At 36.5% G+C, this 16,093-nt stretch overlaps 1 protein-coding gene across 2 annotated transcripts in view; it reads left to right on the top strand.

The window, feature by feature from the left end:
• Positions 1-15,180, top strand: part of LOC107568796 (anosmin-1-like) — a 42,656-nt gene extending 27,476 nt beyond the window's left edge. Inside the window, exons 3-14 of one of the 2 annotated variants that reach the window (XM_016254779.1) lie at positions 2,118-2,180; positions 3,144-3,366; positions 4,702-4,886; positions 5,206-5,335; positions 5,497-5,693; positions 7,531-7,672; positions 7,818-7,934; positions 9,218-9,306; positions 9,799-9,970; positions 13,169-13,389; positions 14,374-14,518; positions 14,863-15,180. In XM_016254779.1, coding sequence (XP_016110265.1) covers positions 2,118-2,180; positions 3,144-3,366; positions 4,702-4,886; positions 5,206-5,335; positions 5,497-5,693; positions 7,531-7,672; positions 7,818-7,934; positions 9,218-9,306; positions 9,799-9,970; positions 13,169-13,389; positions 14,374-14,518; positions 14,863-14,912 — 1,734 coding nt within the window. In that variant the 3' untranslated portion in view covers positions 14,913-15,180. The remainder of the gene's footprint in view (positions 1-2,117; positions 2,181-3,143; positions 3,367-4,701; positions 4,887-5,205; positions 5,336-5,496; positions 5,694-7,530; positions 7,673-7,817; positions 7,935-9,217; positions 9,307-9,798; positions 9,971-13,168; positions 13,390-14,373; positions 14,519-14,862) is intronic. The other variant, XM_016254780.1, reaches the window with a different exon arrangement.
• The last annotated feature ends 913 nt before the right edge of the window (positions 15,181-16,093 follow it).

Here is a 16,093-nt window from a genome sequence, read left to right on the forward strand (position 1 = left end):
CCCCCCACACCCCAATAAGTAATAAAATATTATCCTAAACTTCTCAAGCTTTTCTTTTCAGTAATTTAAGTATTTTAATGAGACATTTTTCATTATTATTATATTTATTCTTCATTATTAATATATTGGGACAAAATCAATACAATTGTAAATTGCAACCTTCAAGTATATTTGCAACATCAAGTATAAAGCAGCTTTTCAGGAGACAATATAGTGTCTTTATTTTTAGCTCAATTTAATTCATTTGTCCTGTGTTCTCATTCAATAGTATCAAGAACAGCTATTCATTAATTAAATAAAAATAAATATATTAATGAATAAATCTGGACATGAAAATAAGGGGCATGTCATTGATCTCTGTAACTCCAGTCATTTCATACTAATTTACTTGTGTATTACACTTACTGCAAATGATAAACATGCAGTAAACATTAGTACTGCACTAGATCTAGACTGTAAATTAAACTTTAATTATGCAGTGCTTGAAATGTCATTGTTTTATTTAATGTGGCATAATGTGGTGTGCATGATGAATTGATATTTACACGCATGGGAAACTAAAGCAGGCAAAGCTGAATTCTCTCAGCTGCACAAGCGACTCTGAGACAGCATTTCGTGCGTTCAAGCACACACGCTCCAGGCGATCTCAGCACGGCTCTGGCTGCTCTGAGCTCCATAAAACTGCCTCCTCTACTGCCTCTAACTGCCCCTGTGCCTCTCCCATTATTCATAGTTTCCGACGACTGCACCACCCGAGCCCTAGCTGTCTTTAAAAGGTGTGCGTTTTTACTGCCCTCCCAGATAAATGTGTTTCCCACTTTCATTCTCACTCAGAAACATCGCCCCAGGATTACATTGGTTCCCCCTGACACAAGCACACATATATTAACAATTTACACAGGCACACACACATCAACAGACACACACCTTATCGTTTCCCCCTAATACTAAATCCCTGGATTAACAAGCATTTTAATGTGAAATGCTCAAACTGACGTCTGCAAAATCTTTCCTTCGGAAGGAAGTGTACGTTTTCCCAAGGTGGTGGTAAAGGTCCATTCATGCTGTTCTGAAAATGTGACCATTGAAGTAAAGATGACTACTAGAACAGCATAATGTGTAATATTCACATCTCTTACCTAGCATGCTCCTGCAGAGCAATGTTTAGCCTCAGCACCATAGTGACCGCTGTGTCTCATCGTGGCATGAAATTGGAAATGCGAATTCCCCAGAGGCAGCCACGCTCATTCATGCAGGAAGTGAAGTGTCAGTTTTAAGGAAAGGAGAATAGAAGATGAGAGAGAGAGAGTGAAAGAGAAGGAGAAAGAGCCAGGGAGAGAGGCAGGTGTAGACATTGAAATGAAAGAATTTTGGCATGTGATTTAAACGCTGAATGCAAATGTCAGTAATCGGAAAACGTTCAGGGATCTCTCCGCTCACACTTCCAAGTTGCTGAGAAGGTAATGACAGACTTCAAACACCTACGAATGATGTATGATCAAAAACAACAAAATATGATAAAAGAACCTTTGTCTGAACGATTTGCAAACTTGAAAAGTGCTGATTGAAGTGCTGTAGCTCTTCAGATCAACAGCAACACATATCTGATTTTCACTCCAAGATTATCATGGCCAAAAAAAATCACAATTATGATGTTATTGCACTATCTATTCTACTTTTGGGAAAATATATATTATGCTATTATGCTCAAATTCATCTTTAACTCCCACACTGGCAAGCTGTGGGTAGAGTAACTTTTTTTTTTCTGTCATCTCCTCCAACATGATTTTGTGTGGCGGTTGTAACTACACATTTCATCTACTTCTTATTTCTGTTTTATGACGGGTGCCAACCAGTGTTAAGGTGCAATGCCGCCACCTACTATGTTGGAGTGTCAACCAGTTACAAGTGATGGTTTATTTACGATATCATTGAATGTGTAATATTAATTTCATTTTTAAAATGGTTATCATCAAAAGCAGTATATTGTGATACTCCTACAGAGAGCAAATGCTTTTAACTTCAACATATTTGACTGTGATTTATATGAAAAAGAATAATACAAGAGTCATTTGAAACTGCTTCTTAATTCTCAGACCTCTGCTGTCTGTTCACAGTGTCTGGAGCCATGCAAAGACTCCTGGGAGTTGAAAGACGGACCTTGTCGAGATTTATGTGAGGTACAGACCGCAGCATTCTTAACAGATCTAGTAGTTTCTGGGATGTGCTCTCAACAAGAAAAAAACTTGGTGTTCTGGTTTTCCAAATATTAATCCTCCATTGTTTTTCTTGACAGAATTGGCTACCGTTTAAGTGGTCTCCCATTGTTCAACATGATAATGTTCTGCTCTGATCTTTTTAAACAGTCTGAGAATTTCTTTGATAATTTCTCTCTTGAATCCTGTTATTGTGGCATTTCTCTAAAATTTAAAACTCTTGGCTTAGTAAGATCCAGCTTTTCCTGTTTCTTTGGCTATAAATGCACTTTTGAGGGCAATGGGGACTCATTTGCCAGCATTGATTAGGACCTTCATCCATCATTTTAGACTTGTATAACATTAAGCAACATGAAATCCGCTCATTCACAACATGTAAATCTTGTAATCATCTTGTGTTGAACATAGTGCCAAAAACAAGAAAATCCATTCTCAAAGCCAACTAAAAAACAATACACCTTTCATATAGATTTCAACTGCATGTGAACGTCTACATTTCTATGTAGAACCAATACAAGACCATATTTTTTTCTGAATTAAGTTTTCAGTAATATAATTTTCAATAATTACATTTCTAATATAAGCAGGAATAGTTTCCAGAATCCACATGACCCTACATAGGACAAGGGGTTGGGAAAATGAATGGATTCTATTATATTCTATTCTTTTTTATAGGCTCCTGTATCCCTGAAATAATAAATATAAGTTAATATAAGTTCATGTATAATGCAAATTGTAAGTAGAAAGGTTATATGTAAAAATACATGCATACATATAGTGTGAGTGAATGATACTCAAAGTGTGTCCAAAAACGATAGACAAATGAACGTCACATGAATGTGTCACAAATGAATTGCTAGAATGTATGACGATGATATCCAGGTGTGAAAGTTTGGTTCTGTACACTATGACACGACATCTCCTCAGCATGCATTTCCCAAGCGTCATGGCGAGTGTGTGACGAGCTGTGAGTTCCTGCGATCAGTGATGGTGGTGAAACAGGGTGACTGTCCGGCACCAGAAAGAGCCAGCGGGTTTGCAGCTGCCTGCGTGGAGGGATGTGAGGAAGACGGAGAGTGTTCAGCCCAGAAGAAATGCTGCCCAAACGGCTGTGGACACACATGCCAGTCCCCTAAGAACCTTTACAGGGGTAAGACCTGCTACTGAACCTGATGATAAACAGCTGGCTTAACCCAGTTATCAGTTAGTTTTTAACCCCACCTGATGTGGACGGGACAAATAACTTGTGCCTTTTTGCATGTTCTCTGGAGCGGATTGGTATTAAAGGAATAGTTCACCCAAAAATTGAAATTTGCTGAAAATGTAATCAGTCTTGAGCCATCCAGGATGTAGATGAGTTTGTTTCTTCGTGGGAACAGATTTGGAGAAATTTAGATTTACATCACTTGCTCATCAATGGATCCTGCAGTGAATGGGTGCCGTCAGAATGAGAGCCAAACAGCTGATAAAAACATCACAGTAATCCATAAGGAGTCGAAAAAGGAGTCAAACACTTTGACAACCACTGAGGAACTCTTAACTTCTGATTTTTCATTTTTCGTACAAATTAAAAAGTGTTCTGTTTCAAAATGTAAAAAATGTCCAGAAAATAACCATAATAGAATTTGGGGGGAAAAAAAACATTATGCAGATTGGATTATCATGTTTCATATATCCTTTGAAAAGTCACACCAAACAGAAAACATCAAGCATATTTGTTGTGCAAACTAAAGCAAGTATGAATATATTGTTCTTGATAGATTACTGGATGGAATAAAAGCATATCCAGATTGTTCTTTCTCAAGTTGAGATTTGCTGTTTTTCTTGGCTGGCTTAACCCAGTTATCAGTTAGTTTTTAACCCCACCTGATGTGGACGGGACAAATAACTTGTGCCTTTTTGCATGTTCTCTGGAGCGGATTGGTATTAAAGGAATAGTTCACCCAAAAATTGAAATTTGCTGAAAATGTAATCAGTCTTGAGCCATCCAGGATGTAGATGAGTTTGTTTCTTCGTGGGAACAGATTTGGAGAAATTTAGATTTACATCACTTGCTCATCAATGGATCCTGCAGTGAATGGGTGCCGTCAGAATGAGAGCCAAACAGCTGATAAAAACATCACAGTAATCCATAAGGAGTCGAAAAAGGAGTCAAACACTTTGACAACCACTGAGGAACTCTTAACTTCTGATTTTTCATTTTTCGTACAAATTAAAAAGTGTTCTGTTTCAAAATGTAAAAAATGTCCAGAAAATAACCATAATAGAATTTTGGGGGAAAAAAAACATTATGCAGATTGGATTATCATGTTTCATATATCCTTTGAAAAGTCACACCAAACAGAAAACATCAAGCATATTTGTTGTGCAAACTAAAGCAAGTATGAATATATTGTTCTTGATAGATTACTGGATGGAATAAAAGCATATCCAGATTGTTCTTTCTCAAGTTGAGATTTGCTGTTTTTCTTGTCTTGATCGTCAGGTGCTCCTCTGAAGCCCAGAAAGGAGCTGGTCTTTGAGGAGCTGGAGTCTGGAGTGTTGGAAGTGTGCTGGTCCTCCAAGTTCAATGTGTCAGCGGAGCCTGTGCTGAATGTTCTGCAGAGGAGGTGGAACTACGGCATCCACCCCAATGAGGATGGAGCAACTGAGTGGCAAGTGGTGGCTAGAGTAAGTGTGTGCTTGTGTGTGTTACATGGTCTTCAATAAAGGTCTCTACGGGACGGGGTCCACAGCCATACTGCAGGAGATTTGAAAATTATGTACTGATCTCAAGCACATTTTTGTGAAAAATAAAAATATGCATTATCATCATAACAATGTATGTAAATACATTAATATGATATAGGCCAAACATAAAATTAAATTCTTAACTTCCATTGTGATACTTGAACTATTATACATTCAGTACTGAAGTAATTTTTTTTATTTCCTTCAGTCATTTATATGCTCCCTCCTATACTCATTCATCTGTGTTTCTGTACTGTAGACATCAGAAGAGCGTGTGTGGCTGACGGACATTCGGCCCGGTCGCTGGTACCAGTTCAGAGTGGCAGCAGTCAATGTTCATGGAACCAGGGGATACACCACACCCAGCAGACACTTCAGATCCTCTAAAGGTGAGATCAAGAAACTGTAATCTAATGGGATTCTATACCATTTTATAATAATAATAATAATTTAAATAACATATGTTATCCTTTCACATGTTATTTAGATTTGACATTATTTTCTGAAATGTCTGAACTCTAACCTTTTGCTAAATTTCACCCTCTCTCAGATCCTGCCCCTCCCTCGGCACCATCTGAACTTCATGTCAGTGACATGACCTTTGGTGCAGATCGCTCTGTGTCTGTCCGCCTCAGCTGGAGCATGTCTGCAGATTTAGACATCCCTGTTAACTACTACAAACTATCCTGGAGCTGTTCTGACCATACTATACCATCCAAACTCAAGAGGAGACAGATTACAAATGGGGTAATTCATATAATCTGCCCACACACTCCCTCTCTACCCATTCGCTTTTTTTTTTGGTCAGCCTTTAATGCTTTCATTTTCTCATAAATTGGATTGTTCCCAAAACCCCTCAAGGGTTAACTCCCCACCCCCTTCTTTCAGCAAGCCACAACAAATTAGAAATCTTAGTGCAAATAAGTGCAAGATTAACAACTCAGGATTGGGCCTTTGATCACACCAAGCCCTATTTTCAAGGGCTTCAGACACCAAATTAGGGTGGTACAGCATTGCATCACCACTCTTGGCAAATGCAAGCATTTCTGGGCGCCATTTGATATACAGCCAAAAACAGCATATCAATTCTAGTTGTGCTTGAGAAAAGGAAATCTCTAAGTAACAGCTGAATTGTTTTTCTTTCAATGAGATCATGCTGAAGAGTTTATTTTTTCCTCCTTTAGATAATCCACAAGAGATGGCAGTTGCTTCATTTTTGTATGTTATATTATTGAGGGCTCTGTCATTGAGAGGCATGGAAATTTCCTCAGAAAATGACATTTTTTAAATAGCTGCTGAGTGAATGCGGATGAATGTAAACCACGCTGCTTTTACTGTTTGGCTCTGCAAGATGACAGGAAAAAAAAATGCGGCAAATTGATTTTAAACAGATTACTCTAGTGCACAATGATTATAAGATTACAACACAATCTGCAAAAATTCTGATAACTTTACAGTTCTTTTGTCGGCTTACTCTTTTGCTGTGATATATATGATTAACAGTAGTAGTAATATTAAAATGTAACTCAGCTACTGTATTAGATCCCATGTTACTGAATTAAAGCAGCAGAGTCTAATCTGGCCTGTGGGATGATTTTGGAGAAAAATGGTGAAAACTAATAAAAAGTCGCCTTTTTTTTATTGGCGTGATACATTTTTAGAATATTTTTATTATCTAAACAGTTATACACTAACATTAAAGTATATTTGGGGTCGGCTTATTTCTTAATGTTTTTGAAAGAAGATAATTATTGTTTCCACTGAATAATTATTAAATAAATATGATACATTAATGCTAATTTTATGCTTTTCAGACTAAGCAGCAGGCCCATTAATTAAATTGAGCAAATTAAAGTTTTTTTTTTTTTTTTTTTTTGGGGGGGGTTTCATAAAAATTTTTTTTTTTTTTTTTTTTTTTTCAGCAGGCAAGAAGCAGGCCCCTTAAATAAAATGAGCAAATTTAAAGTTTTTTTTTTTTTTTTTTTAGGAGAGGTTCACTTAAAAGTTATATGGGTTCTTCTATGGACTCCGGCAAACATCCCTTTTGGAACCTTTATTTTTAATCAGTTTTCTTTTATTTGGCCTAACTTTGTGTTAATGGTCAGTTTTACTTTTAGATGGTGTATTAAAGCTTCTTAAGTTATCCAGGCAAACTGATAAGCGATAAGTGGTTTTCGCTTTTTCTTGTCAGTATTTTTATTGAATCAATATTCCCTAGTTACTCATTTCATGTGCCAATGTAGTCCAAAGGTCTCTGGTGACTAAAATCAGTAAATTGCTCCCAATAGTGGCCATTAAAGCAGCTAAAATTGATTCTGGATCTACTCCAGAAGAGCATGTTCTTTGCATGCTCTTTTTATGATTAGACTTCACCAAGGATTAACAAATAAAATATTTTTTGCATGCATAAGGTGCAGTTTTTTTTATGGCCCTCCAACTAAAATGAAATTACTGGGTAGTTAAAAATTCTACACGGGTTTACCTTCCATTTCCATTTGTTCTCTCTTTCTTTTTTTGGATTTGGATTGCCGTGACTATTCTAATCCTCGCCTGTGGGTTTGTGTGTGTGTGTGTGTGTGTGCAGGACTCTACCTATGCTGAGCTGGATGACTTGAGAGAGAACAGGAGTTACACTGTGGAGTTGCATGCGGTTTCATACTGGGGTCAGGTCCCTCTCAAGAGCTCCAAGGCCATTCTTCAGTTTACTACAAGCCAAAGACAATCTGGTACAAAACTATTTAATTGCTATACATTTTTTTTGCTTGATACATAACAGCACTCATTTGGGTGTTGTGAAATACAGTGAAAAACAGCTGAAAATGTTTTCCATTTGTAACGTTATACTTTTTCCCCATATTTGATGTCATTCAGATTTGGAAAGCACAGTCAGCCCGGTCTTTATAAAACCCCAGTCAGATCTATTAGACGTGGGCACTCCATTCTATCAAGATGGTCAGCTTCAGGTCCGGGTCTACTGGAAAAAGAAAGGTATGACAGTTACGATAGACCACGTCTTTCATCTAGAAAACTGTCCTGTTACTGTTTTCCTTTCTTAGAGCTGCTTTGTAATTATGTAAACATAGTGCTTATTAAAGAGTTAAGAATCAGAATTATACGTAATTAGATGAAGAACAATAGCTCTTTGTTTGGGAAGTGATAAGAACCACTCTTGAAAAAAGTGTGGAGCTGTCTGTGTGCTAACATGAGCGGATGAGGCATGTCTCAGCCTAACTTTGCATGCAGCAAATTACATTTCATTCTGTCAGTGAGTGATGAGATAATCCTCTATTAAATTCGCAAATGAAAACTGTCATAGAAGTGACACAATTTTAGTCATATTAAGCCATGCAAATGGTGCTTGAAATCTTCTTACTGATCTCTGTTTTGAATTTCAGTAAGACTTAAGAGTCATACTGGCCACATGTCAAATCCCTTAATCTCTCTAATGGATGTCCAGCAGATTCATCTCATACTGATCTGTCAGGCACATTATCAAGTTTGCTTTGCTTTGCATATTTTGCTTTGTTTTGCATATTCTCTGGATGAATAAAAAGCATTGATTTCTACAGGGCGTATTACTGAGCAGTGATTACTTGTAAGGTCTAAATGGATCATCACTGATGATTATAATTAACTGTTTGTTGACTGACGAAGATTTAAAAAAAGGTTTAATAATATAATGAAAGGCTTATCCAAGTGTTTAAATATTTATCAAAAAGATTCAGATGTGTTGAAAGGGAGAGTTAATCCAAAAATGGACATTCTGTCATCATTTACTCACCCTCATGTTGTTCCAAACCAAGACTTTCTTTCTTCTGTGGTTCACAAAAGAAGATATTTTGATATTTTTCCACTGTTTCTGCTCATACATTGAAAGCCAGTGGGGTCCTAAATATCACTTGATACTTTCATTGTATGGGGAAAAAAATACATTGTTAAACATTTTCTTTGGTGTTCCAAAAAAGCAAGAAATCATGTCATGAGAGTAACTGATGACAGAATTGACATTTTTGGGTAAATTTGTAGTAGTTAATATTAAATAACTAAAGTATAAGATAAAATTTGGCAAGCCCATACAAAGTTTCTGCCAGCACATACAGTTGAAATAGTTCAGTTTGCATGTTATCAAGCAACACACGGACAGGAAGTTGGTCTGGAACAGCATATGTGAGTGGAGTGGAACAAAAGAAACTTCCTGTCCCCTTACTCAGAGCCCTTCATAATCACATTCAGAATCTGGGATTTCATATTTTGCCATCTCTCCTTTTCAGATCCCACCGTGAATCGTTACCGTGTGCAGTGGTCTCCGGAATTCTGCAGTCACAATGGATCCAGAACACAGGAGAAGCTCATCACCCAGGTAACCAGTCAAGAATGTGTCTTCTGTGCTCCCTACAGGTGCGAGGCCACATTCTGACAGCTCATACATAAGATGCATTTCCAGGGAGAGTGTTTGTGTGGTGTTCATTGATCATTCATGCTGCATAACTCACCATTTGGAGGCACATCCCAATTCCAGAAAGATTTCTTTACCAAATTGCAGAGAAATATGAGACAAAACATTCTTTTAGACATTCTTAGGTTTAGATTTTCATCAGTGTAATTATGCAATTTACAATGTGAGAGATTGTGTTAAAATCTTTGACAATGAAAAAGGGGAGAATATCTTTATCAGCATGAAAATAAATCTTTCTTGACATATGCAAAACATGAACTATAGATTTCCCCATTGTGGCCCACAGCTATGCTAGATGTGGTGATAGGTGATCAGTCATCATATTTCTACTTGAATTCTTCTCAGTGGAGTTGGAATAAATTCTCACTTTTGCTTTCTTCTCATGTCACTGAGCAGGAGAATTTCGCCAGCCTTCCTGGCCTTCAGTTTTCTTGCAAGTATAAAGTGATCATCCAGCCTGTAGGATCAAAGGGTAGAGCCCAGGCAGAAAGCACGACATTCTACACCCCGTCCTGTGCTACTATCCAGAGCAAGAGTCCCAAACCCATCCCCTGCTCCACAGTCTCAGGTAATTCTGAGATTTAATTTCTGAGAACAAGATGAATGTATTGCTGCAATTCATTAGCGTAATCTACAAAACTGCTTTGGTTATGAGGTATGTTGGATCAAATGGGTGGGTCAATGAAGCCAAATTTCTCTATCTTCTTGCAAATGTACTCTTTGTAATCATGAAGTATTCATGGTTTTGAAAAAAAAAACATACATTACATATGTCCTTATACCTTGAATATATTAGTGTACACACAATTATTTAATTTTTTTTTAATATAGTGTTAAATAAATTTTTTCAAGGTAAATTTTTCATTAATAATTGTGTCTGCATGTTTCTGCATGTTGGGTGGATCACTTACATTTTGCTGCCATTTTGTAAAAAAAACAAAACAAAAAAAACATACATTACATATTTCCTTATACCTTGAATATTTGAGTGTATACACTTAAAAAAAAGGTGTAAAATATACTTTTCAAAGTAATTTTTTCATTCACCTAAAAATGAAAAGTTGATGTTTATCTGCTTACCCCCAGGACATCCAAGATGTAGGTGACTTTGTTTCTTTGTTACGAAGATTTTTAAGTCAAACCGTTGCAGTCTGTCAGTCTTATAATGCAAGTGGATGGGAATCACGGCTTTGAGAGTCAAAAAACATACACAAACAAAACCAAATTAAACCCTGCGGCTCGTGACCATACGTTGGTGTGTAAATACACAAAACGATCGGTCTGTGCAAGAAACTGAACAGTATTTATATCATTTTTTACCTCTGATTTTCACCGCAATGTCCGAACTGTCCAGAGCGCATCCTGAGCGCGTTCAACAGCTGGCGCCTGACACATCTTCTTCTTCTTCTTGCTTTACGGCGGATCGCAGACTTATAAGTGCATTACCGCCACCTATCTCTCAAATGGACCATTGACACTCTATCTACAATCTCAATTAGGAGTGTCAATGGTCCACTTGAGAGGTAGGTGGTGGTAATGCACTAATAAGTATTATCAATGTATCGCCACGAGCCGCAGGGTTTAATTTGGTTTTGTTTGTGTATGTTTTTTGACTCTCAAAGCCGTGATTCCCATCCACTTGCATTATAAGACTGACAGACTGCAACGGTTTGACTTAAAAATCTTCGTTTGTGTTCTACTGAAGAAACAAAGTCACCTACATCTTGGATGCCCTGGGGGTAAGCAGATAAACATCAAATTTTCATTTTTGGGTGAACTATCCCTTTAACCTGCGAAACTTCTGTTCAAATGTTTGGGGTCAGTAAGTTTTGAATGAAGTCTCATGCCCACAAAGGCTGCATTTATTAGATCAAAGATACAGTAAAAAAAAAACTATAATATTATAAAATTATGAAATAACTGCATTTTGTTCAGAGACCATGAAATTGACTACTCAAAATAAATGAAACTAACATTTAGAAACCTAAATTGTCAATGTTTTCCATTTAGTCTATGTCATATTAACAATTTTGCATATTGTTTGGGCCTACGCAGTTCATTGCAATATTGATCAATTTCGATATTTGATTTTTAGGACATTTTGTATGATTTTGTACAATTTTGGTACAGTGTTGGATCAACTAATCTGAAATCGTGACCGAAGGTACACAAAGTGAAAATCACAACATGGTTTCAATGCATGTTTTTCTTTGTTGCATTCCAAAAAATGTAATTTAGTATATTGGCACTGTCACTCTTATTTTCACATTGCAATACATATTTAAACATTTTTACATTCAAATAAAATAGTAATATGTCAATGATTTGCTTACTCTCTATATATTTGTTATCCGTCTAGCATGTTCTACCATATATTTTATTCTACCATATATTTTGTATTGCAACCACCTGTAGTGGTTGCAATACAAGTGAATGGATCTGGTTACGCCTCAGATATCTTTAGGGACATTGCAGCCTCATTTGACATCCTGCAGAAAGGAAACATCACTGTTCTTAGCAAGAAATGTTATTGACTACATGAGATACCTACTCATTGGTAATAACTACAATACAAGTACCATTAGACATTTGTACAAAAAAAACATTTGTACTGTCAGTCTAGATGTCTGTTGTTTTACAGTGACTCCTAGTGGTCAAGACTGGAACAACAGATGGAACATACCACAGTCAAAACACAGCCGCAACCACAAATACCGTACTAATACAAATTCACTAATGTGCTAATGATGTCTGTGTCGACTCAAAGTGTATTTAAGATAATTGTACTGAAACCTTAACTAGAATTCAACTACTGTTTTTTTTAATATATATATTTAATTTTATTTTAGTTAGCTTTTTAATTTTTTTATATTGTACAACTGCACTAGTCATCATAACTCAGTGATAGCAAAAACAGTAGACATATGCAAACATTTCATTTTCATTTGGTTATATGTCTGACCTTTGTCTTCCCTCCAATCAAAGGTCTTCTTTATGGCTTTGCTCTGTTTATTGTGATTGCTAGTGGCTATGTCAAACATTTACAGAGGTTTGTGTGTGCCAGGTATGAGAGATAGGTGGCGGTAATGCACTTATAAGTCTGCGATCCGCCGCAGGATGCGCTCTGGACAGTTCGGACATTGCGGGGAAAATCAGAGGTAAAAAACTATATAAATACTGTTCAGTTTCTTGCACAGACCGATCATTTTGTGTATTTACACATCAATGTATGGTCACGAGCCGCAGGGTTTAATTTGATTTTGTTTGTGTATGTTTTTTGACTCTCATAGCCGTGATTCCCATCCACTTGCATTATAAGACTGACAGACTGCAACGGTTTGACTTAAAAATCTTCGTTTGTGTTCTACTGAAGAAATAAAGTCACCTACATCTTGGATGCCCTGGGGGTAAGCAGATAAACATCAAATTTTCATTTTTGGGTGAACTATCCCTTTAATTATTGTGCTTCATGTTTCTTCATGTTGGGTGGATCATTTAAATGTTTTTGCCATTTTTGTAAAAAAAAAACTCAACTCAACTCGATTCAAGTTTTCATTTTGACATCAGGGCAGTTGTGTCATTGTAACATATTTGACTTTTAAATTTGAAATTTAAAAATGAATTTTAATACAGAAAAATATTTTTGTACCTCCCTGCAGTTATACTATTGTTTTGTTTTTTGGAGTGTTATGCACTTAAGCCCTATATCTATTACTAGTATATGGTTTCATGTATCTTATATGAATCTTAATGTTCTTTCAATCAGCAGTTGTTCCTCCAAAGGTCCTGGTCAAGGCAGAGAACCTGACGGCAGCGTTCTCGGTCTACATGGGGAACGTGACAGGCCTGTTCTCATGGGTGGTGGCCATGCCTCAACCACCACAGCAGGTCACAGGATATCAGGTCACATGGGCAGAGGTCATCACAGAGAGCCGCAGAAATAATTTGCCCAACAGCCTCATATCCCAGTCTCAAATCCTGCCTCCAGTAAGTCACATTGATAACGATTACTGCTCACGAGCATACAGTATGTTGTGTTTTGCACACTGTTCACCAGCATTGGATATGTTTTCGTTTTGGGCACTAGTGTGCTGGCCCAGCAGCAAGACCACCAAACTGACATACTGTAGAATTCATACAGTTCTGAGTTGAATTCACACCATTCTAAAAAACTCAGTTCATGCTGCTCTATTTTAGCTGTTTAGCTTTTTCCATAAATTGTTCTAGAATTTAGAAACTACTAAATTTAGAAACGACTAAATTTGATAACTAAGCCATAAATGTATTGTATTCATTGTATTAATATCGTCTAGGTTACTTGTGTAACCCTCGTTCCCTGAAGGAGGTACTAAATTTGATAACTAAGCCATAAATGTATTGTATTCATTGTATTAATATCGAAAGTTCTTCTACAATGTCGCTGTTTTTTTTCTGAAGTTCTTCTACAATGTAGACTACCGTTCAAAGGTTTGGGGTCATTTTTTAAATACATGAATTATTTTATTCAGTAAGGTTGCATTAATTGTTCAAAAGTTACAATAAATACATTTATAATGTTAAAAAAATTTTTTTGGGACTTTCTAAAAATTCATCAAAGAAGCCTGAAAATGTATAAAATATTGTATATAAAAATTTGAAGCATCACAATATGTTTTCAATATTGATAGTAATAAAAAAATTTCTTGAGCAGCAAATCAGCATATTAGAGTGATTTCTGAAGGATCATGAGACACTGAAGACTGGAGTAATGATGCTGAAAATTCAAGTTTGCCATCACAGGAATAAATTACATTTTAAAATGCATTCAAATGCAAAAGAGTTATTTTGAATTGTAATAATATTTCACAATATTACTGTTTTTACTGTATTTTTTGATCAAATAAATACAGCCATGGTGATCATAAGAGAACATGAAAAAGTCTTGAATCTTTCGATCCCAAACTAAAATATCTTCTCTTTCTTCACAAATAGGAGCGTAATATCTTGGTAGTTTCTGGTCTTCAGTTGGCATCTCTCTACAGACTTGAGGTGCAGGTGATTACAACAGGAGGGCAAGGCCCAGCAACCTCCAGAACCTTCCAGACCCCAGCTCACAGCAAACCAGTCCTGCATTACAGTAAGTTATTGAAACTCACAAGATGACATATGCGTACCTCCACAGCACATACTATTTTGAAATAGCATCACCACTCTTACTTATTTTACAATTTATTATTGAACATCTTTTGTGGACACTGACCTCTCCAGTGCAAAGAACTGCAGCCCAATACTTAAATCTTAATAAGGGAGAGCTGAAAAGACATTCTTGTTCATCTGAAGGAAAAGGTCAGGGGGTGTATGAGAGGTCAAATGTCGTGTGCAATTGGCCCCAGCTCTTGATGTGCAGGTCAACCAATAAATCATGTAATTGAGATGAATTGCTTTTCCTTTCTTGACTCTAGTGTATATTTAACTTCGCAGAACCCAGGATGAAGAAACACCATCTAAGGTCGGTGATAGAACGGCACTGAAGACCACACTGCAATGAATTATCCTGGACCAGAACTGACTCCTCAGGAACCAGACGAACCAAAGAACAGTTAATTGCGAATCGCGTTTCAGCCTGAGCCAGTCAGCTGCCTCATGACTCAACATGAGGACCTGCTGTAATCTGAAGATCAAATTTTGGTTGATGTTACGATATTTAAAGCCCCAGTAATTTCCTGTGGGGGATCAGCTGCCACAAACTAATTAGAATTGAGTATGCAACAAAGACTAGGGCATCAAAAGCAAAAGCCATAGGATAAAAACAAAACAAGTGCAAATACAAAAAAAAAAGAACAAAAAAAAGGATTTGAAACTGTAACTTTGTGGTTGTATGCCTAAAAGAAATGCTTTGAATTGCACACTCCCTTAAAAATGGTTACCCACACCCTAAGCACTGCAAATGGAGCCTCTTTAATCCAATATAGCATGTAATGACTTAATTTGGTTTGACTTGTAAATAAGCCTGACTCAATACAACTGTTTGTGGTTTTGCATGTGTTCGTTAAGCATGGAATTTTACTGTTTGTATCGCCATTGTGTCAATAGCAACAACTGAGGAATCAATGAAAAAAATATTGTAGCTCTTTAAAACAAAAATGTCATTTAAGTTTATGAGGGTTTTGTGTGGTGTGTGCTCAATATGCTGTAGAGATATGTTTTGCAGTCATGTAATTCCTGTATATACTGTATGTTTTTTATTTATTTATGCAATACAAATGTGTTATGTGGATTTGTAACTGTGTGAATGCATGAATGTGTGTGTATGTGTGTGTGTGGGCCTGTTCCCCCAGCATCATTCACAAACTGACAAACCCTTGCAAGGAGATTTTGTATAAATATATTTGTAAATTCCCATAGATAATGAATATTAATGTACATATTTTATATGAATAAAACTGTTAAACCTTGTTTCCCTTTACCAAGCTGGTTGTGTATTTTGTAATTACAATGGTGAATATAATAACATGGGAGTGAACAGTGTGTTATATAAATTTATCATGTCACTTAAGCAATATTCACTCAAACCATATATTTGAAATACACAAATTCTCTAATAATATACAGTGGGTATGGAAAGTATTCAGACCCCCTTAAATTTTTCACTCTGTTATATTGCAGCCATCGCTACCAGAGTGAATATGGAATGTAAATAACCTGTTTACCT

This window comes from Sinocyclocheilus grahami, unplaced genomic scaffold (genome assembly GCF_001515645.1).
Source record: "Sinocyclocheilus grahami isolate Dianchi unplaced genomic scaffold, SAMN03320097.WGS_v1.1 scaffold1280.1, whole genome shotgun sequence".
NCBI lineage: Eukaryota > Metazoa > Chordata > Actinopteri > Cypriniformes > Cyprinidae > Sinocyclocheilus > Sinocyclocheilus grahami.